The sequence below is a fragment of the Camelina sativa genome, chromosome 16 (genome assembly GCF_030686135.1).
Source record: "Camelina sativa cultivar CO46 ecotype springtype chromosome 16, ASM3068613v1".
Taxonomy (NCBI): domain Eukaryota; kingdom Viridiplantae; phylum Streptophyta; class Magnoliopsida; order Brassicales; family Brassicaceae; genus Camelina; species Camelina sativa.
Window position 1 is genome coordinate 3,414,553 of NC_141895.1, and position 22,537 is coordinate 3,437,089.

A 22,537-nucleotide genomic window follows, 5' to 3' on the forward strand; every position below is an offset into this window, starting at 1 on the left:
GTAAAATCCAATCTAAATTTCCAAAATCCAAAACCTAACCCTATTCATCAAAAAATGTATTCTCATGTTGAAGAACACACTTGTATTTTGAAGGAAAGCTTGATACAACTCGAAAAAGGTGAAGAAACGGTGGCAATGGAGAGTTCCGATGAAAAATCGCCAGCGGTGGAGAGCTCCGGTGAAGAACGACGGCGACTGAGGAAGAGAAGAGATCGGTAATGATTTTTTTTTGGTTTTATTTTTGTTTTAAAAATAAAATTAAAATAAAAAATAAAAAAATTGAGAAAAGAAAGAAGGGTATTTTAATCTCAACATATTTCATTAAATGAGAAAGGGATATGCAGAATAAAGAGGGAGATAATAGATTTGTAAAAAATTTATAGGGAGTTTTGAGATAAATTGTCCTTTTTTATCCTCAATTTATGATTCTCTCTGATCTGAAACATAACACACATCTCTGATCTTCGAAATCTAAAAACAAAGCCATACAGGATTGAAAACATAATAAAACAAAAGTTCCGAGTACATTTAAAATAAATGATGAATCATAGCCAAAAATCGAATTTTAGAAAAACGTTGCTAATGAACTCACGGGGAAAGAGTTTTAATTATGCTTTTTGTAATTTTGGTTTGATTGATCTCAGTAAATTGTGAAAATAAACTCGTTTCCCGTTGGTAAAAGTAAAATAGCTTCTTTGGATTTTTTTACTAGGATTTCGTTTATGCAATTGCAAGAGGTTTTTTCGGTGCCTGGAAACAGTAAATAAGTGGAGCAACTGAGGACTCTTTCTTCAACCTAGCTATTAGCTCCGGGAATATTACCCGAACCAAGAATTTCGAACTGAGCAGAACCGAAATATTTGGTTTGATTTCGGTTAAGAGAAGAAAACCGATCAGATGGAGTTATAATATGTAGTCGGTTATCGGTTCCGTCGGTTCGGTTCACCATAACCGGTCATTTAACCGAATTAACCGAATTGCCCGCATTACTCAAAATTACCTTACCCGAATTAACCAAATTACCCAAACTACCTGAAAATTACCGAAATTACCCTAAAATAACCAAGATTTTTGACCTGATTTAACTTAAATAACCAAACTAACCAAAAAATTAAAAACTTCGTTTAGTTTAGGTAACCAAAAATAATAACCGAAAAGTCCGATACCCGAACCGACCCGACCCATTATTTAATTCGGGTACTTTCGATAGTACTTTTCATATTTCAAACGACCCGACTATCCGAATTACTCGACCCAAAATTTTCTATCCGACCCGTATTGGCAGGCCTACTAGCTATATTATCGGCGGAGACATTGACCATGTACATGTTATGTGTCTTTGAGGAACCTGTAGGGATCGAAGACAACAAAAAAATACAAAATCTATCACTCTAAATATCCAATTTACAAGTGATATATTTTTTTCCTATAGAGAGAGTAAAACACCATTGACATTTTAACCACTCGGTCGCATGGAGGACCATTGACTAGAAGCAATCAAATAACCATCCTGAGTTATATTTAATTGCAATTATTTTCTCACCAATGTGGTTGATCATTTCAATCAAGCCATTTGTACAATAACAAAAAAGTACTCCATAATGCAACATAATTTAATTTGTCGACCAAAAGAAAACAGTGCTGGCATTGACTTTTTTTTTTTTTTAAACGTCATGGTGTTTTCATTAACATATATAGTAGTATTTTTTTCACGTAGAAGTTTTCAAATGAGATTTAAATAATTTAAAATGGAAAATTTCAGAAAACGTTCATTATTTCATATATAGAGCTACAGACTGTATCAATTAATTTGAAGATAATATATTTTATAAACAAAATCTAATACTATAATTAGGAAATATTGCCTTGAGATAACGTAAATGACTTGCTTAAGTCAATAACTTGCATAAGCCGTTGACCAAATAGCCAAAACTTTGTTTTGTTCTTTTTCTTTTTTTCTTATTGTATGCTTAAATTTTTTTTTTTTTTTTTTTTTGAACAAATTTGTATGCTTTAAATTTAAAACAAACTTTTTTGCTATTAATCGCCACAACGTTTCGTTTCCTTTTCTCGGGGGACCCTTTTGCATCTTAAAATAGGTCTCTCGAGAGGTATCAAAATAAGAAAAAAGGTGGACTTTATTTGATTGTTCCTTTTTCTGGGTTTGCCCTTCGAAGTCTTCTTCCTTAATTCTGACAACGTAATTTTGATCTGCTGTCCTGTCTCTTGAATTGTTCATAGAGGAATAACTCAATGCAATTTACATTTTTGACGTTTCGAGGGAAATTAAAAAGAGCTCCTTTTTTTTTTTTTTTTTATTCATTAGTTTTTTTCCGCTAAAATACAAAAGAGAGGTTTTTAATTTAAGTCTCTCTTTCGGCCGCTTCAATTTTAATAAAGTCATCAACTTTTTTTTTTTTTTTGTGATTCAGATTAAATCTTTGATGGGTTTGCTAGATTTTTTTTAATTTTTGTTTTCTTCAGCAAAAACCGATTTAGGATTAACAATTATCTCGATGCGATTGTTCATGTTGAGCAGTGTGTGCGACGCCTCCTCCTTCAGTCTCAGAGTAGGTAGCAAAGGATTTTGAATTTCTCAATTCTGATTTTGAGAGCAGTGTGAAAATAAGGTACCATTTGTCTTCTTCGTTGGAAAAGGCTTTCACTTTCATACAGTAGTTTAGTTGAATTTTTGTAAGAGTTCAGGTTTTTTTAAGCTATGTCATTGGTTTCAGAAACAAAACGAGACAGAGGAAGGTTTTATTTGTCTTTGGCATCTATGTTTGGGGGTGTCTTGTCTGTGCCTGTGAATAATCCTCACTTGCGCAAATCTGCTAGTAGACACATCGTCACTAATCTTGGTTAGAGCTATTTCTCTCTTTTTGGTTTGTTATCCTTTGGCTACCAGAAAAGAATCAAGTGATTTTGATTACCTTTTTTTTTTCTGGATGGTTTGCTGTATTCTTCGACAGGAGATAATGACTTGAAGAATGCAAGTTTGTTTCTAAGTGCATTTGCAAAACTCCGAACTCCTGTCTTCCTTCAAAGTCTCAAAGTATTGTTCATTTTTTTTTGCTCAGTGTTCTTAGACTTTTTCTATAGAGTTTGATTTTTGTAGCACGTTTGCTTCCTTGCTTGGTTACATAGATTCTCGCTGATTCTAAGATTCACAATCTTGATTCTCCAGGTTGCTCTGTATATTGGTGGTCTTTATGTTTGTGGAAAGGTTGGATTTTGAATTCTTGTTCTTGCAAAAAAATGACCTTAGCTTTTGATTTGAAGCCATCGTTTGAGTTTTCAGTTTTGGCAAATAATGCTAAAAACTTGCAGATTGGTCGGGAATCTGTAATGAAAATGGGAATAGAATCACGAGAACTCTTCTTCTATGAGACATTTCTGTATTATAACCCTCTCCTTCTCATTGTAAGTTAATTTTCCTCTCTAATTACTAAGTCACTTTCTTTTACGTGCACTTCCTGATGTATGCTATTGTGTACAGACACTGATGGTCTGGCTCTGGGGTGTTAATTTGTGGGTCTTTTCTCGTTCTGGAGTCGATTATGCAGCAATCTTTTATCTAGGACCAGATCATCTTAGTCACAGAGAGATATGGAAGGTATACAATTCTTTCTTAGTTATATCATTTGTATATTTTCTTATCATCTGATTACATACATTATGTAACCGATGTTACAGTGTGCCAGGTGGATGACAATAGCTATATTGACTAGCATGACTGCATATCTGTATCTATACTCGCACGGAGACGTAAAGTTGGCTGCATCTCAACCAGTGTAATAGATGCATCTTCTCTTATCTTAAACTTGTGTAAAAGAGATATTGATTCATTTGTTCATGGAGCAACCTTTTTTGGATGTGTTTTCAGGTAGTTTTGTATTTCTCAGCTGTGATCATTTTGATAATCCCGTTCGATATCTTCTACATGTCGTCTCGGTACTATTTGCTTTGGACTTTTTGGCGAATACTCTTCCCGGTTCAGGTAAAGTAATAATACTGTTGTTTCTGTTGAAGACACTCGCTTACATCATCTAACTTACATTTTGGTGTAATCATAAACAGGCAGTGACTTTTTCGGACTTCTTTCTAGCTGATATCTTGACTTCTCTGTCAAAGGTAACACAACTGTTTTATCTTTCCTCTATATATTGAATGGAAATTGTTGGAATAACAACAAATTTCTTGTGCAGGTTTTATCGGACCTAGAACGATCAGTATGTCGCATGGTCCATCGACAGGTCAGTGAGTTTCCCTCTTCCTTATGAATGTATTATCCATTCCATATTCAGTGAATCTGATGGTATCATTGTAGGTTGCTACTATTGCATGGTTTGAAGCCGATTCGGTTTGTGGGAGTCATTCCACTGCAATTCCCTTGGTTCTCGTTCTGCCTTATCTTTTCCGGCTGTTCCAATGCATTCGTCAGTACAGAGATAGCAAGGACATTGCAAACATCTACAATGGTAATAATCTCAAATACGAGACTGGTTCTTTTGTGTTTGGCTTTTGCTAGACGTCTAATATCTCTCCCCTTTTGTTTCTTATTTCAGCTGGGAAATATCTAACGGCGGTGCCTGTCATCTTTCTCTCAGCCCTCAAGTATTTTATTGATCAGGATACATGGACTTACTCCATTCAGCCGGCATGGATCCTCTCTGGTCTAGCTAACACTTTCTTCTCCTTTTTTTGGGATATATTACGTGATTGGGATCTAAGGTACAGTAAAATTTGAAACAGGTTTCTCCAACCTAGGATTGACTTGTCAGTTTTTTAGATTTCTTATCTCTTTCTTGCTTGTAGTGTCTTCACACGGATATTCAAATTCAGCAGACCAAATCTTTTCTCACATCTACTATATGGACGCCGTTGGGTACTATATAGTTTCTTGTTCATCATTAAATCTTCCAATCACACTGCATTGTTATATCTATAACTAACTAAATGCGTCTGAATCATCTTGGATTTTTCAGGTATATATTTGGGTAATCGGAAGCAATCTGGTACTAAGGTGGACATGGACGTACAAGTTATCAGCTCATCTCCGTAACAACTATATCACAGTCTTCATCATCACTGCTTTGGAGATTTACCGGCGGTTCCAGTGGGCGTTCTTCCGTATAGAGAATGTTTGGTACAAAATCAACAATCCTAAGCATACTTCTCATCAGTCTAATCCTCTTTCACTCCAGAACGATATCAACAACGAACATGAAAAATTACTTGCTCATAGTCACAGCCCTGGTGTATAAAAATCTCAACGTTCTTGTTGTTTTTTTTGTGCTAAGTTGTGAAAAAGTTTTGAATAACAACAACACATACAAAGTACTCTGTTACTTATACTGTAACTTGTAACTTTACAGAGAGAGAGATTACACTGGCTCTATATTGTATGTACAGGAAGATGTGTAATTGTCTTAGACTATTTTCTCTTGGATTAATATAAATTACACCTGTTCTAATATAAAACAAGACCCTTAAATGCGTAAGTTTATCTATCTTGCTTTAGGTGCAACTAAACTGGTTTGGGACAAGTGTAGCACCATGAACATTGTCTGGTTTCTAGTGGATTAGATATCTAAAAAAAAAAAAAGCTTCCTTGATCTATTATTAGTTCTCTACTTGATCCAACATAAATACTAACTCTCAACAGATACAAACACAAGTTTATTATTTACCAACTCTTATCACAAAAAGATTCTTCTTAATCATTTATCTTTCTTTAACCACTATATATACACATTTGACACCAAATGTGAAGCACCAAACATCATCATCTCTTAGTCTGTCTTTCAATTCTCTTGTTACCTTCCCCTCAAAGAAAGAAAAAAGAAGAAGAAGAGAATGGCATCCAGAGATATGCTGATCATAATCTCGGTCCTCGCGACTACACTCATCGGTTTAACAGTAGCTACAGACCATACCATTGGTGGTCCTAGTGGCTGGACTGTAGGAACTAGTCTTAGAACTTGGGCTGCAGCACAAACATTTGCTGTCGGAGACAATCTTGGTAATTTATCATATATCTCTTATGTTAAACTTTTATTTCAACATCATCAACAACTAAAAGAAACAAAACTCTGTTTTTGCTTCAACCAGTTTTCTCCTACCCTGCTGCGTTCCACGACGTTGTTGAAGTCACAAAACCCGAATTCGATAGCTGTCAATCGGTTAAACCGCTTATAACGTTCGCTAATGGGAACTCCATTGTTCCTCTCACCACCCCTGGAAAAAGGTTAATATACTCTACAAACATACAAATCAAGAAAATATGATTATTTTATATATGTTATAGCAATATAGTTATATACTTATAATATAAACTCTGGATCAATTTGTCTAGGTACTTCATTTGTGGAATGCCAGGACATTGTAGCCAAGGGATGAAACTCGAGGTAAACGTTGTTCCAACAGCAACCGCAGCACCAACCGCACCGCTTCCAAACACTGTTCCTTCTCTAAACGCGCCTTCACCTTCTTCTGTTCTACCTATCCAACCTATGTTACCTCTTAACCCCGTCCCTGTTCTCTCTCCCTCTTCTTCTACTCCACTTCCTGCCTCCTCTCTGCCTCTTATTCCGGCACTTTCCCCGGCACTATCTCCGGCAGCTGCAGCGGGGACATCTCTGCCCTTGGTCCCAGGCTCACCAGGTAGCTCTAGCAGCAGTACAACCACCAAAACCGTCGGGACATTTCCTTCCAGTACTAGTGGCCCAACGGCTGATCTTGCCGGAGCAGGCACCTCTCCGGTTGACTCCTCCTCCGCTGCGAAAACACTTGTTTTGGGATTTGGAGTCATGGTCGCTATGATGCTTCATTTGTTCTAAGTGTTTCTTTAAGTGGGGAGAGATTTGTTTGCTGAGGGAAATGTCGTTTGTGTTTACTTTCTTATGTTTCTTGTATATGAGACCGTTTGTTGTTGTTTTTTTGGTGCTCTTTTGTGTATTTTAGTATTTGCCTTGTATGTATATTATCCGTTTATTCTCAAATATTACATTGTTACAATTCCTATAAGCACACTTTTAATGCCTTAAATGGCAAGAAAATTTGGAAATTACTCGTTTACTCTGATTACCAACAACAACAAAGTTAAAGTGAAGTAGTAGTGTTAGTTGTAGCGAATAAGAATTGAAACCATAATGTATGATTTATCAAAAATATATATTAGGTGTTTCTTTTGTGCAAGGGTGTCCAATTCAAAATGCATAAAACGTTTTACAAAGATATGATCCTCAATCATATACATTTTGAAAGAGAGTATAGGAGATAAAAAAGCTTAAGAGTATGCTTAGTTGAAATAAGTAGTTCATAATTGCTTTTTGATAAAAACAAGTTTTTTTTTGTTCATAATATAAAAACAAGCTAAATATATTGTATATTAGTTAAAGTTTTCACGTTAACTAGATTTTGTTTTCAATTAATTGAAAATCTCATTCGAAAAAAATACAATGCTAACATTTTTTTCTAAAATAAATAATCGACGGATTAGATAATTTCATCTTTAATTCATTTATTTTTTGTTATTGTACAAATGACTTCACTAAAGGGATCCAATTTTTGAAAGAAAAAACAACAATAAAAAATAAACCATAATCAACCTCCGCCCGATAGATGTGGTTTATTTATGTTTACTCAATGGTCTAATTCCCGTTATCGAATAAAGAATGTATAAAGAGCACCAACGCGATCATTTAAATTTGCAAAAGAGACAAAGAAGAACGTTAGTATATTAGTTAAAGTTTTCACGTTAACTAGATTTTGTTTTCAATTAATTGAAAATCTCATTCGAAAAAAATACAATGCTAACATTTTTTTCTAAAATAAATAATCGACGAATTAGATAATTACATCTTTTAATACCTTTATTTTTTTGTCATTGTACAAATGACTTCACTGAAGGGATCCAATATTTGAAAGAAAAACAATAATAAAAAATAGACCATAATAACTTCAGCCGGTTAGAGGTGGTTTATTCACAACAACCTAGTAACTGGGTTGCACAACCTCGATCTCAGGTATGATCATCTCTGATCTTACCCGTCCTTAATGAAATGTTTCCATCTTTAATAAGACAATGATAATATATATATATATATATATATATATATATATGTTTACTATTTTTGGCCTCCACTGTAACGTATCAGGGATTTCAGAACTTATTCACAGTGCCACCTCTTAATTTCGGAATCAACGAGCCTAGTATTGGTTCTTCAATTGCTGCTGATCCCTTCTCATCAACAACAATTCAACAGCTCAACTCACCTTATCTGGCATCAAATCAGTACCCTGGATCCTCCTATTATACAGAGCTTCTTAGAGGAGACTCTCATTCTCAGGTATTATATCTCACATCTGATCTTACCCGTCCCAAAATACTCAAATGTTTCCATCTGTTACAAGACAATGATGAGTTGGTAACGTATGAACCATCATTTGCTGAAGGAACTACACACACCATCAGGTGAAGCAAAGAGCTTAAGAAATTATTTGTTGGCCTCCACTGAAACAGAGAACTTGTTCAGATTACCACCTCTCAATTTCGGATTCAACGAGCCTCGTGGTTCAGCTGATTCTAGTCAACAACAATCTAGCGCAAATCAGTTCAACATAGGCTCTTTCGGCTCCCATTATACAGAGGTAATAAATATCAAACATCCACATCCAGTAAATCCTCAGAGACTGATATATATATATATATATATATATATATATAGTTGCAATTAATATAACAGTTTTAACATTATGATTTGTTTATAGTTACTATCTTCATCAGCAAACCAAGAGGCTGATACATCTTCATATCATCAACAAAAAGTCGTAGCACCATTTCTACAAGATCCATTGATGATTGCTCGAAAAAAAATGAGAGAGGCTGCAAAACAAAGATACCTATCGAAGAAGAATCTCCGCTGGTGAGTACTAGTAGCTAGCTTCTGAGAGTTAGGGGATTTCATATTGTGATTACTATGGTGATCAATGACTGCAGATTCGCGAAGCCACACAAATATGCAAGTAGATCAGAAGCACCGTCGAAGAAAAAGCGACTAAAAGGCAGATTTGTCAAAGGAGATGAAGAATTTGACTATGACCCCTGCTGCTGACCGTGCTGATGACCCTCCAGCTCAACAGTGAGGGCTTTATAATTTTGTTGCTAATCCTCCCAAATTAAGACCAAATTATGTTTTTTGTAACACTCTCTCTCTCTCTCTTTAATAATCTAGTACTTTGGTAGTCAAGCCTTTGGTCTCGGATGGGTTACCTTCAATGGCACGGAACATATAAGAATATCTCTCCAGTAAAAATAGATAAATTGGCAAAAAGCGCCTCATTGTTTTCACTTATTTACTTTTTTTTACCACTAAGAATGATCCCTTCATTTATCATCCCTTTATTATTTCCATATTTACCCTAAACTTTCCACTAAATTTGTTTTTTTCTTTCATTTTCGTCAAATTAACAAAAAGTGGACACACAAAAAAAAACTCTGTAATTATCAATCCTCCTCCTCCTCCTCCTCCGTCACCACCACAACTTCCGCCGCCGTGGCCGACAAATTCCCCGGCGGCTGATCCGCAAATGTAGTCTCCATACCACCCTCTACTCTTCTATCGCGTCAATCAAAGTGGATGACGAAGTTATTGTTTCCGGATCTGATGGATATCCGTATTGATGGGCCGTGACTATTCAAAATCAAGGGTAAAATTTTCTCATTGATAAGGATTTGTTCCTTCTCATGAATTTATTATGTTCTGTAGCTTTGTTGTATTATAGAAAACATCAAGATTCTACCATAGATACGAGCTAGGTTTTGATTTTATTTAATATCATTTGTTCCACAGTAAATTTGTATTTTTGTTGTGTGTTCTATTATTCCTTATGACACACTGATGATGGGTAGTTTGTGTTCCAGGCCTCATGTGTAAAATCAATGTAACACTTAGTTTCTCGACGATGTTAGTGAAAAGTGGAAAGACCTGGCAACCTACACTACACTACACAGGAGAGATTCTGAAGGTGTGTCGTTTTGTGGACACAGTAGGGTGTTGTGTTCTTTTGTCATTGAAATTATGAAGCTTTTTTTTTTTTTTTTTTGATAGAAATGTTAAATATGGTTCTTTACCTTCACCTGCTTTCATGCCTGCTAATAACATTTCATTTTGTTCAATCACATTAACAGAAATTTTTATATACTTCCTATTCTTATCTACAGGATTCACAGAATTGAACGTCTTTTTCAGCAATTTGGTATTAATTATAAAATGCTTCCTGAATCGTTTCTTGAAGCCTTTTTACCACCTATGTGACCTTTTCAATTATTTCTTACTTTCAGTTCTAGCCTTATATGCTTGCTTTGAATGTGTGGCACACATATATATATATATATATATATATATATATATATATATATGTGTGTGTGTAGAAACTTAGAGCTTTCATTTGGTAAATTGAATCTTTATGTAGACCAGTAAAAGTTCGGTTAATTAGATGATTTTATTGGTGCACTAATGCATTTATGTTTTTGCATTGTAAAATTCAGTTGCCTGAAATCTTGTAAGTTTGGTCATCTGTAGCTGCATCTTGCATGTTCAGGTTACGGTAAAGATTTAATTAACTGAAAGTTTCTGTTAATTAACTTCAATTTAGTGCATTCAGAAAATATCGCCAGAAGAAGCTTTTGGATTGAGCACTCCTCTCTCGGACATTCTGCAAAATAAACATTGGCAATATTGAATTAGATTATGTTAAGTCTTTTCAGTCTGAGAACAGATTATTACCTTAAACTTGAGTTGCGGGTAGGATCAATGGCTGCCATTTTCACAGGGTATATGCTTTTTTGTCTTTCGTTGGACAATGTGTCCTGCGTGGAAGCCTTACACTTGTTACAAAATTGTGTTCGCTAGGATTCAGCTATATTACGAGTTTATACTCTTCCGCATAATATTGTCAGCCTGCTTATTACATTGCGATTGCTTCTGTGTAGTGCTTAAATTGTGATTTATTAGGCAATGCTAGTCTCACTTACAGAGAAGTCGAATTTGTGGAACTTATAGAAAAATTGTTAGAACATTAGTTGACTGCTTTGGTGAACAAACGCCTGCCTATTGCTTTACTGCTGTCTATCGTTCTGTTGTAATTACTCATGGAGCTTGCTTTGATTTTGATAGACTTTCTGAAGTTCATGAATTTGAGAAGCCAAATGATGAGCAAGCTCTAAAACTAATGAATTCATGTGCAGTGGCTGTTCTTGAGGAGTTTCAGGATATTGCCATGAATTGCCTTTGGCGTTGGTGATGAGTACAGGTCTGTAACTCTCGGCCGTTTAAATTTCGTGATATAGATCAAGTTCATCGGACGAGCTGTATGCTATCCAACATCAGAGATTCTCCTGGATCATCTAGCTTGGCTTGGATACAAGTTGACTGTGAGTATTGCTTCTGATACATTCACGTGTTATCTCTAGTGAGATAAAATCTTGATTGAGTAGTCTCATCTCGTGAGTTTGAGTTGGATTCTCCTGCCGATATTTTTTTTTTTTTGCCACATCAATAATCTGTCAAACATATATGGTTTGGAATTGGATGATTGTTAAATCTGGAAAAGAACAACTCAAGCCCAAGATTTACTTATTATATTTTTCTCTAGTTAATGGAAATAGAGCTGTATTTGGGTGGTGTCGTGGGCATAGCTAAGCCCATCTGTGTGATCTTATTGAACTAAAATTGTGATTAAAAAACAGCCAACCGTATTAAAATCTTAACACTAGTTAATTCACCGCATAATAATAGTAGATATAAAATACAAATATTTTCCCTTTTTTCTCGATAACAAATGAATTTCCTTTTTTAAATAGGAAAATACCTGAAAACAAAAAGTTAAGGCAAAGGTGGCTCATCTCTATATATTATATAAGATATAAGATACATACGTACATACCCCTCTATCTACATTCCAGAGTCTCAAATCAAATCGAAAGAGAAAGATGCAAAGTCCGCAAAAAACACCACAAGACCTTCAATCCTCGGCAATGACGATGATGATGATGGCTCCGCCCTCTGCTACATCGACTACTCAACACTTGGTCTACGGCAATTCATCGGAAATCTCTAAAGAGAGTTCGGTCTCCACCACTCTCTGTTTGTCTTCTTGTGAACACCCTAAGAAGAGGAAGAGGAACCATGATGATCCGGCCAAGGTTTCTTGCTCACCAACCAACAACAACTTAACCAAAAAAGAAAGAAAGACTAAGCGAATGAGAAATCTCTCGAGTGAAGAAAGGGAAACGGACGAATGAACTCTTCAAAGATCCGTGGATCCTCAAGAAGGTACTAACCCCTAGCGATCTTGGCCCGCTTAGCCGTCTTCTTCTTCATACTCGCCCCATTGAGGATCACATCATCAAATAACTCAACAAGGATGACCAGATTAAGGTACACGAAGGGTTAGGAATCACGGTCGATGTGTATGACCACGACACTGACTCGACGTTCCAGCTGCTTCTAAAGAGATGGACCACGTTGAATGGTTATGTTTTAAACGGTGGATGGCGTATGCATTTGGTTCGTAAGAGATGTTTGAGAAAAGGAGACGAAATTGGACTATTTTGGGATCGTTTTGCTTCGAGGCTCCACTTTCGTGTGCTTTCACGTGCAAAAGAACCCTAACTAGTGGAGCAATGAGCGCTGAGAGAGAGACGTCAAAAGAGATTCATCTTTTTTGACTCAAGTTTAGCATTTACATTCGCATAATGTTCATAACATGGATTAGTTTTGATGCATTTGTTACCATTACAAGTTTTTTTATGTGAGCTAAATAAATTTGTTGGCTCGGATAATTGATTTTATATTTAGGAAAACATATCAAAACAATATCTAAAATTTATTTTGTTTCGACTTCAAGTTTGATTGATGATATATTTTATTATATTTTAGAAAATTTTCAAATAATGATGATTTATTCGGCTTAAATGATTTTTTTAATATAAATCAAACTAATTTTATAATACATTGAGCGCTATATAAATATTTAAACCAAACCAAATAATAATTATGCCTAAATGTTTATTTAGTTGGGTCACACAAATTTAATAATAATTTTGTTTATCGAATAAACTAAATTAACATCATTAAAAAAAATTTTAAAAAAATTAATACAAAAAATTAAGATATGCAAGACATACACTTTTAAATTTAATAAATCATTTTAAATGATTTTTTTATCCACAACTGAACCAAATCCAAGTCTGAATTTTGTTATAATATAAGTTTGATCATCCAAGATCTAAAAATCTAGGAAAATTTTGAACCAAAAAGACCGAACATGCTACTTAAAATATGTATAGCTTACATGATATAATTTTTAATAGTAAAAAGTTGATTGCATGATCATAATAAAATAAAAAAATGTTGAATGAATTTAATATCTCAAAAATACATTTTTGAAAGAATACTTGGAAATTCGAATTTAGAAATATTAAATCTTAATGTTGTTTTTATTTATCTGTTTTTAAAAGTTTGGCTCAATTTTATTTTTATGAGGATTTATTTTACCTTCTACTAAAAGTTGAGAGTTTAAAATTCCTACGAAGAAATAAAGATCTTTTATGTTTTTGAAGATCTTTTATATGAGTTTTCTTTTTACACATTTTAGGTATTTCAAACACTAGAGTTCAACTTCTCCTTCCGCCAAAAAGAAGGGAGGAGCAAGTAATTGTTATTAATGAAAAGCCTTATTATGCAAAAAGCCTTAAAACTGCATAATAGAGTAATTGTAAATTTACACATGTTAACATACTATATATTATACTGCCATAATTACCGCTACATTCTAATATTTAGTCAAAAAATTACTTAGGAAGTATAATAAATGTATACTAGTTTTTAAGTAATAAACTCAATGTCTTTATGTTTAGTTCAACACTCAATGTCTATATAAACATGAATTTGCAACAAGAAAGCACTTCACAAAACTAATACATGATCGCCTCCTTATAAACACATCGCATCTTCGTGGGGTAGGTTGGCCCCTCATCCATTTTTTTATTCATTAATTTTACGCCAATGTATTGTTTTTGATTGTGGATTATGAGTTTTATACATTAACCAAATTTCATATACCATAAAATTTTGTCATGCAGGATATAGCATATCCGATCTTAGTAATATTCATATTGGGTTGCATATCAGATATCTAAAAGTTTAGTATATCTAGATTGAGAATAATTACTTGTATTTGGACATGTCATAAACATTAGTATGGAGATTTGTAAGAAATATTTAAATAATAATATAACTAAATTATATAAAATTTTATCATAGAATGTAATATCAAATTTGTTTTTTCATCAACATTTTAAATCATAATATTAAGGTTATTCTAAAATACCACACTCTTATAAGACGGGATCGTGAACATGGTTTTAAATTATTTCATATGGATCTATATATATTGCACAAATTTAAAAATTCTTTGAAATGTATAATAAGCTTTTCAGATTCCATTATAAATTTCGGATCCAGTAACAAATGATTTAAGTAGATATTCATTTAAATTGACATTTTTATTATAAAAATATACTGTGCATGATTTAAAAAAAAAAAAAAAAAAAAAGAAGAAAGATTTTTAATCCAGCTATACATGCTTTGGTCAGGTTTTCAATTTTCTTCGATCATGGATAAAAGTTTCGTCACCCTGGATCTGTTTCCGTATGACAAGCCACATGACCCCAAGGTTGCTTGTGGACCAACAGACAATAAGCAAGCCGAAGAGAAAATAAACCTGGCGAGGATGAGGTTTATGACGTATGAAGAAAGAAGAGAGGAGGCGCGGCACAATGTCTCAACAAAACTAACTCTCTACACCGATCCATGGACCATCAAGCAGGAAATAACCGAAAGCAATCATGGCTATATAACCAATCTTTTTCTAACCGAAAGCTTTGTACGTAGCGACATTCTGAGGTATCTCCCTGTGTCTAAAGTACTCGAAGAAGGCCCTGGCTTAACAGTCGACGTGTATGATGACGACACTTCTACTATGCATAACCTGGTTCTTATGAAATGGCACGACTATCCAAGCTATATTCTCCTCAATGGATGGTATAAGGATTTTGTGGTGAGAAGAGCTTTGAAGGCAGGCGATGTGGTTGGAATATATTGGGATCCTTATGGTTCTAAGCTTCATTTTTGTGTGCTTTCTCGTCCAACGATAAATGCTAGCTCAGTTTCGTACCAATGGGTTCAGCATCATTTACTCCTCGTCCTGCAGGTCCATAGGAGCTCGCTAGCTATGGAGGCAGTCTCTGCAGAGAGATTCGTATTATCTTATTGTAATGGTCAAACAATGATGTGGTTTTATGTGGTGTTTATATGGTTTATGTTGAATAAAGAACAATGCTCTTATGTCTTAAGAATAAGCAATGAAACTATTAATTTGTTGCAGCGTCATACACAGAAAATATCCCACACTAAGAAGTAGAAACCCTCATATAACAATGGTAACATAGTGGAAATGTAGACCTTAAGGACTGCCAGGATCACGTACAAAAGAAAATATTACACGTTTTCTTGTGCTTTAGGATAACGAAAAGGTCAAGTTCGCAAAGTCATTGATTTGCCACAAAACCAAAAAAAAACCTGAATTCTTGCTTTGCTTAGCATATCGTCTTGACAGATTTACTAATTCTCGAGCATCAGTTTTCAATTTAAAACACAAAGAGAAGATATAAATGTGAAAAAAAAAAAAAAAAAAAAGAGAATCGAACATACTTTCCTTGAACAAAAACCAGAGACCTAAATATAAAAAGTTACTCAGGTTTCAACTTTCCCACTTGCTATCAAACTACGAATCATAAAGATAAAACATGCGACAAACATCATAATTATCCCAAAGCGTAAACGTCACTATGTCTTGGGGGTCTATCAGGAACCGTACCAGGTTTGAATCTGGATGCTTCATGCCTCGCCAGCTCAGGAGGCACCGAACTGTTGCTCTGAACAAGCATCTGCTTCAGATCATAGAAGACCTCGGTATCATGAAGAGTCAAGAACGAAGTCGCAACACCAATCTTCCCAGCACGTCCTGTACGTCCAATACGATGTGTATACATCTCAATATGTTTAGGCATGTCGTAGTTTATGACGTGAGCCAAATCGAGTATATAAATTCCACGTCCTACAACATCTGTTGCAACAAGAACGTCGTATATCTTTTCTCTGAAACCTTCTAAGCTGATTTCTCTCTGCTCTTGTGATTTCCCACCCATGTAAGGTCGTGACACGGTACCCATCCATGTCCAGATTCTTAGCAATAATGTCTGCGTTTTTCTTGGTGTTAACAAACACAATGGCAGTCTTATCATCACCCAGTTCATCGAGCAGTGTCTGCAACCTGAAGAATTTTTCGGATTCTTTCATCATAATCACGTGTTGCGAAATCAAATCTGCAGTACCAATGGTGACGACAACTGGGTTCCTCAAGTACTTCCTAGCAAGCCTTTCTACCCCAGGAGGCATTGTAGCACTGAACATACATGTGGTTCTGTAAATTTTCTTTTCATCAAGCTCTTCTTCGTTTTCCGGTTTCAAATTACTACAAGGCATCGCATCTAACACACCTGCAACTTGCGGCTCAAAACCCATGTCTATCATCCGATCAGCCTCATCAAGAACCACATAGTTGCACTGGTTCAACACAGCATACCGCCTCTCAAGGCAATCAAGCAAACGACCCGGAGTGGCAATCACAATCTCACACCCTTGTGTAATCTTCAACCTCTGTTACTCAATCGACTGACCTCCAACAATAGAAGTCACCCTAAACCCTAAATAATGAGCAAACTTAACAGTTTCCTCCTCAATCTGCTGAGCAAGCTCCCTAGTAGGGGTCATAACCAAAGCATAAGGTCCCTTAGTCTCATTCTCTTCAGTCATGGGTGGCAATCTAGATATGTAAGCTAACATAGGCAAAACAAAAGCAGCAGTCTTACCAGAACCAGTCTCTGCAATGCCGATAACATCACGCTGTTGCAGTCCAAGTGGTATAGCTGCCATTTGAATAGGAGACGGTTTCTTGTATCCAGCTCTCTCCACAGCTTTCAGAAGCTCATAAGTAAGCTTGCTCTCTTCCCAGCTCCCCATAGGACGAGGAATCCTCGAACCCTTGTAAGAGATATTGAAATCTTCCCCGAAGATACGCCAATCCCTTTCAGTCATCTCCTCTAATCTCTTATCGCTCCAAGCTTTATCTCCCTTTTAACCCTAATTCTCTCTTAGTTGTTAATTCTAGGGGTTTGGTTCTCATTGATGTCTCGAGAGGTTTTGAACCTTTTATATATAGAGAACTCTTATAACCGACTAAACATAATTAAGTAAAAATAGCTAAACATAATAATAATGTAAAAACTAGGTTTTACCACGAATCTATTATTTTGTTGATATAATATTGTAATAGTTTAGCCGTTTAAAAGTGCTTATATATATATATATATATTGTTAACGGTTGTAGATAGAGTTTTGTAAAAACTCTTGATTCGCAATTTGAGAATATACATTTTACGATTTGTTAGTTATGATTTAGGAATGAATAATATGGCATATTCTTATTATGATTCTCAATTGATATTATTGGATTAATAGTGTATATTTAAAGCTAATAAGATATAACCAAATATGTAATCATTTATTAAACGCAAAATTAGTTATTTCTTAAGATGTATTCATCTTGAATTAGTTGATATATTATAGGGATGTGATTAAGAGGGTGTGATTACATAATTTGGGTTATAAATTCTTTTTGTCAAACTCGGCCCTGAAAATTTGGCATGCAAATTAAATATTTTCTAAGATACAATGAGCATTAACTGGCATTAATTGGATGTAAATAAATATGCTATGGATTAAAAACTGGCCTAAAATATTCAGCAATCTTAAGGAGGATCCGGATAATTGAATCGGTTATAATTTTAGTTAAAAACTCGACCCGAAGTTGGTAAAAAGTGATGGCACTCTATTGTACTCCAAAAATGTATTTCAAGCTCTATATGTGGATATACTTGTTTGATTACAAATATCCTAAGACAATTTTTAATATATATCCGTTTATAAATATTCAAATCACATCATACGCTGAAAACAATCTAAAATTTTATTAACTTTTTGTATTAAATAGTAAATAAAATAATTAAATATAAGATTAAATAAAAATGAAAGGAGAATTAAATTTTAATATAACATATTGATTTAGATTAGATAGATAGATTTTAAGAAATTAATATTATCAAATAAGGAAATGATTGTGTTTGGTTATAATGATTGTAGAGAATTTTGTTGAGAATTGTTTAGATACAAAGATAAGAGAGAATGACACAAAAATATACTCCAAAAAAGTTAAGATTGATACCAAAAACAATAACTTAAACTAAAAGGAAACATAACAAATCATGACTCTAGAAGCTTCTCAAGTCTTCTGGTCAATAATTGATTTAGCTAAAGGTTTTTAAAACGACCTTTACCTAGAAGGATCTAGAAGATCTTTTAGCTAATATGTGATAATGTAATATTTATTATTTAGATATTTATATATTTGCAATTATTATAGTTCAGGAAACTTTTGTACTATATAATTTTATGTAACCTTATAATCATGATGTTGTAAAACACGGATGGTGGATTTCTATAACCGGCCCATACACGGTTCATACACGGCCAATGTACGTCCAAGACCATAAGGTCCATCGGCCACTTCCTCTTAGTCTAAATCGGTTTAGTCTTAATGTATTTGGGCTTTGTCCCTTCACTATATATATGTATGATTATCGAACATAATGAATAAGAATAAGAAGAAAAAACCTCCTTCGAGTTTCTGTAGTTTACAACCCGTTATCAGCACGAGTTTGCCCTAAACTCCAACTGAGAAAATCCCTAAAACCCTAAACCGCCGCCACACACAAAGTCCTTGTTCGTCCAAGCTCGGCGATCAACTTCCGTCCGTGTCCGTGCTCGGCTACTGCTCGGCGATCGGTTTCCTGTCCGAGATCTGTCTGTGTTCGTGGTCAGTTCCTGTCCGGGGTGAGTTCCTGTTCGGAGATCTATTCGTGTTTATCATCAACCGGTGCTCGTGATCAGTTCGCGTCCAAAAATGGTCCGCGGTTCATTGCTATTTCGAAATCAAGTCCGAGGTTCGTGGTCCGTTTGTGATAAAGTTTGTATATCCGAGGTCTTTAGCTCCCGGATCAATTCGAGTCAACCCCAAACGGTGTAAGGTAAATAAATCAAAACCACCTTCACACATAGATGTATATCGAACCTGATCTTAATTTATAAGAACTCTAAAATCTACAAGTAAACAATCAACAAACAAAACCCTAAGCTTTAAAAACCCTAGAAACCCTAAAAATCCGAAAACCCTAAAACTTTAAAATCGATTGCTATGAGGTTTAAGGTTGCTTAGATTGTTTGCAAATTAAACTAACTATGCCATGATTAAAATCCGTTTATTATTGTTGATTGATTGCTTGTTTTCGATTGCATGAAAAACCTTAGAACTAAAACCTAAATTCGAATCTAGAAAATATTCAACTAATTCTTCTAGGTCGTTAAAGATCCGATTATCAATGATGGTTTAGTAAAAATCGAAAACCCTAAAATCTAAAATCTTAAAATCGGATTAGTTCCATGTTTTACATGGAACCCTAAAAGCAAAACCCTAAAATCGAAAACACAAATATTAGGAAAATTACCAAAATAATTTGTTGGCCTTATCTAGTATATTTAAGAAATTTAAATATATTAGACATTCTCCTAAAAGACTAGAAAATTTCCTAAAACCTTTGTCCTAATCCTAAACTAGAAAAAGGAAAACCTTAGTAAAAGGAAAAACTTAATAAAAGAAATTCTTGCATGCTAGATTTTATGTTTATCTAGGACTGTGTTCATGCATAATATATGCCACGAAATTATGTAAATAAAACAAGACATTCACTAAAATAATCGGCATGTTTCGGTCTTAAATACCGCATGTCCCAAACGAAAATAAATCCATGGTTCGGTATTAAATACCGCATGGCCTAGACTATAACAAACGGCATGGTTCGGTCTTAAATACCGCATGACCCAGGACTATAACAATCGGCATGGTTCGGTCTCAAATACCGCATGGCTTAAAAGTTTAAATTGATGGTATGTTTCGGTCTCATATACCGCATGGCCTAAGAGCAAAATAAATGCATGTTTTGGTCTCATATACCGCATGCTAATGATCAGATGCATGTCTTATATTGTGTAGATGGCAAAGATCAACAATCTCCAATATTCTGCCCTTAACGTTTCTGGAGACAACTATCTCCAATGGGCATTGGACACTAAGATCAACCTGAAATCAAAAGACCTATGCGAATGCATTGAGTATGATAATACTTGCACTGAAAAGAGTAAATATAAGGCGTTGTTACATATACGCTATCATCTTGCTGAGAGTCTCAAGAACCAATACCTTACCATAGAGAATCCTCTTGAGCTTTGGACAGAGTTGAATAACAGATATGTACACGAAAAGACGGTGCTCCTACCAAAGGCTCAATTCGATTGGAAAAACCCAAGGATCCAGGATTTTAAAATCCGTGGATGAGTATAATTCAGAGCTATTTAAGATAGTCTCGATATTGAAATTATGTGGTAAGGAGGTTACTCAGGAGGACTTGCTAGAGAAGACATTCTCTACCTTTCACACTAATAACATACTGCTTCAGCAACAATACCGTGAAAAAGGTTTTAAGACATATGCAAGCCTCATCTCTTATTTGCTACTTGCTGAGCAAAACAATGAGCTATTATTGATGAACAATGCAGTGAGCCCTCCTGGATCTACCCCCTTACCAAAGGCTCACAAGGTTGACATGACTAAGAAAGAACATAAAGAGCCCAAGGAGACCAAAGAGTCTAACTACATCTATAGATATAAGCATCATGGCCGTGGCCATGGTGGAAGAGGACATGGTGGTTATGGCCGTGGGAACCGGTCCGACTTCGGTCGTGGCCGTGGTAGAGGCCGCAGAATTCACAAACCGCAACACAAGCCTAAATCGGTTTGTCACCGATGTGGTATGTCAAATCATTGGGCTAAGACATGCAGGACATCTAAGCATCTTATTGATCTCTATCAAGAGAATTTGAAAAGGAATCCAGAAGCCAATTTGGTTCATCTCGATGGTGAAGGAGATTTCGACCATGAGAATGATGATCTATTGGATTATGAAACTTCGGATTGTCTAGGAATGGTTAATTAAAATTGTCTTGATTTAATTTCTATGTTTTATGCTTTAAATTTTATTGAATTATGATTTTGGTTTAAATTCAACCATTTCCTTCAATATTTATTTGTTTGTTTTATTCTTTATGTCTAAAACATGATTCTTGTCCATATTGAGAAAATGGCTAAGGACAAGAACAATGCCAATATTAGCACAATAGCGGGTATAGCAAGTCTAATGAAAGGCTACGGCCAGGCACACATCTTGAAGTAAGTGATGCCATATATTCACCCAGCTCATAGAGAAGCTTATTGAGTTTTAAAGACATTCGTTTGAATGGTCTACATGTTGAAACTAAGGGTGAAGGAAACCAAGAGTTCCTACATATTACAGAAATCACTCAAAGGATCTAAGAAAATCCTAGAGTCTATACCCGCACTAGCCACTGGTTTATACCATGCTAAGATAAATATGATTGAGGCTAATTTGGCAATGAATAAAATGTTCAATGAACAATTCACTTTATGGCATGATCGGCTTGGTCATCCGGGTTCTAACATGATGCGTAAGCTAATTATGAATTCTAATGGGCACACTCTTAAAGAGAGACGAGTTATCCCTAAAAATCTCACGTGTGTAGCATGTACACAAGGAAAACTCATTATAAGGCCATAACCAGTCTAAGTAACTAAAGAGACTTTCCACTTAAGACTATACATCTAAGATAATGCTGGTGAATTTACATCCCAAGCGTTTAATGATTATTGTATGTCCATCGGGGGAAATGTGGAACACCCTGTGGAACATGTCCATACACAAAAAGGATAGTTAAATCTTTCATTAAACGGATCCTATTAATTGCTCGACCATTACTCCTAAGGTCGAAGCTTCCTGTGTCGGCTTGGGGACACACATTATTACATGCAGTAGAGCTTATACGCATCAGTCCATCTAGTGAGTATAAATATTCGCCATCCCAATTATTAACGGGTCATGAGCCAGACATATCCCATCTCAAAAAAATATTCGGATGTGTCGTATATGTACCGATTGCACCATCACAGAGAATAAAGATGGGACCTCAAAGGAGGATGAGAATATATGTTGGATTTGATCCTCCCACAATTATTAAGTATCTTGAGCCAACTACGGGTGATTTATTTAAGGCCACATACCCGAATTGTCAGTTTGATGAAACCGACTGTCCCAAATTAGGTGGAGAGACAAAAAAGCTGGTCAAAGAAATTTCATGGAATCAAACATCCTTAAATTGGA

The 22,537-nt window shown here is 35.1% G+C and overlaps 2 protein-coding genes, 2 long non-coding RNA genes and 1 pseudogene across 6 annotated transcripts; 4 read left to right on the top strand and 1 right to left on the bottom strand.

The window, feature by feature from the left end:
• The first annotated feature begins 2,042 nt into the window (after positions 1-2,042).
• LOC104749636 (uncharacterized) lies at positions 2,043-5,484 on the top strand. 2 transcript variants are annotated; one of them, XM_010471311.3, is made up of 15 exons: positions 2,043-2,131; positions 2,540-2,630; positions 2,736-2,861; positions 2,973-3,055; positions 3,188-3,226; positions 3,331-3,423; positions 3,500-3,616; positions 3,697-3,792; positions 3,887-4,000; positions 4,081-4,134; positions 4,209-4,256; positions 4,331-4,481; positions 4,569-4,734; positions 4,819-4,888; positions 4,989-5,484. In XM_010471311.3, exons 3-15 carry the CDS (start codon positions 2,780-2,782, stop codon positions 5,265-5,267), a joined length of 1,392 nt encoding a protein of 463 aa, XP_010469613.2. In that variant the 5' UTR covers positions 2,043-2,131; positions 2,540-2,630; positions 2,736-2,779; the 3' UTR covers positions 5,268-5,484. The 2 variants fall into 2 exon arrangements, with proteins under 2 accessions (XP_010469613.2, XP_010469612.2); XM_010471310.3 differs by having other exon boundaries at positions 2,047-2,200.
• A 292-nt stretch (positions 5,485-5,776) lies between these two features.
• Positions 5,777-7,029, top strand: LOC104749637 (uclacyanin 1). Its single transcript, XM_010471313.3, has 3 exons — positions 5,777-6,025; positions 6,115-6,250; positions 6,359-7,029. The coding sequence occupies exons 1-3, from the start codon at positions 5,860-5,862 to the stop codon at positions 6,840-6,842; spliced, it is 786 nt and encodes a 261-aa protein (XP_010469615.2). The 5' UTR covers positions 5,777-5,859; the 3' UTR covers positions 6,843-7,029.
• Positions 7,030-9,437: 2,408 nt separating this feature from the next.
• Positions 9,438-11,671, top strand: LOC104749638 (uncharacterized). 2 transcript variants are annotated; one of them, XR_015583839.1, is made up of 3 exons: positions 9,439-9,714; positions 9,929-10,032; positions 11,255-11,671. It is a non-coding gene; the product is annotated as an uncharacterized LOC104749638 (long non-coding RNA). The 2 variants fall into 2 exon arrangements; XR_002035816.2 differs by lacking the exon at positions 11,255-11,671 and having other exon boundaries at positions 9,438-9,714; positions 9,929-10,208.
• Positions 11,672-15,868: 4,197 nt separating this feature from the next.
• On the bottom strand, positions 15,869-17,243 carry LOC104753329 (DEAD-box ATP-dependent RNA helicase 21 pseudogene; annotated as a pseudogene).
• A 1,377-nt stretch (positions 17,244-18,620) lies between these two features.
• LOC147925083 (uncharacterized) lies at positions 18,621-21,386 on the top strand. The gene is made up of 2 exons (XR_015585420.1): positions 18,621-20,192; positions 20,299-21,386. It is a non-coding gene; the product is annotated as an uncharacterized LOC147925083 (long non-coding RNA).
• The last annotated feature ends 1,151 nt before the right edge of the window (positions 21,387-22,537 follow it).

Excerpts from the sequence above, each read along its gene's own strand:
- LOC104749636 (XM_010471311.3), top strand. The coding sequence starts at position 2,780 with ATGTTTGGGGGTGTCTTGTCTGTGCCTGTGAATAATCCTCACTTGCGC. Across the intron at positions 3,793-3,886 it reads AGTTGGCTGCATCTCAACCA|GTAGTTTTGTATTTCTCAGC; the intron begins GTGTAATAGATG and ends ATGTGTTTTCAG. Across the intron at positions 4,135-4,208 it reads TCTTGACTTCTCTGTCAAAG|GTTTTATCGGACCTAGAACG; the intron begins GTAACACAACTG and ends TTTCTTGTGCAG.
- LOC104749637 (XM_010471313.3), top strand. The coding sequence starts at position 5,860 with ATGGCATCCAGAGATATGCTGATCATAATCTCGGTCCTCGCGACTACA. Across the intron at positions 6,026-6,114 it reads TGCTGTCGGAGACAATCTTG|TTTTCTCCTACCCTGCTGCG; the intron begins GTAATTTATCAT and ends TGCTTCAACCAG. Across the intron at positions 6,251-6,358 it reads CTCACCACCCCTGGAAAAAG|GTACTTCATTTGTGGAATGC; the intron begins GTTAATATACTC and ends CAATTTGTCTAG.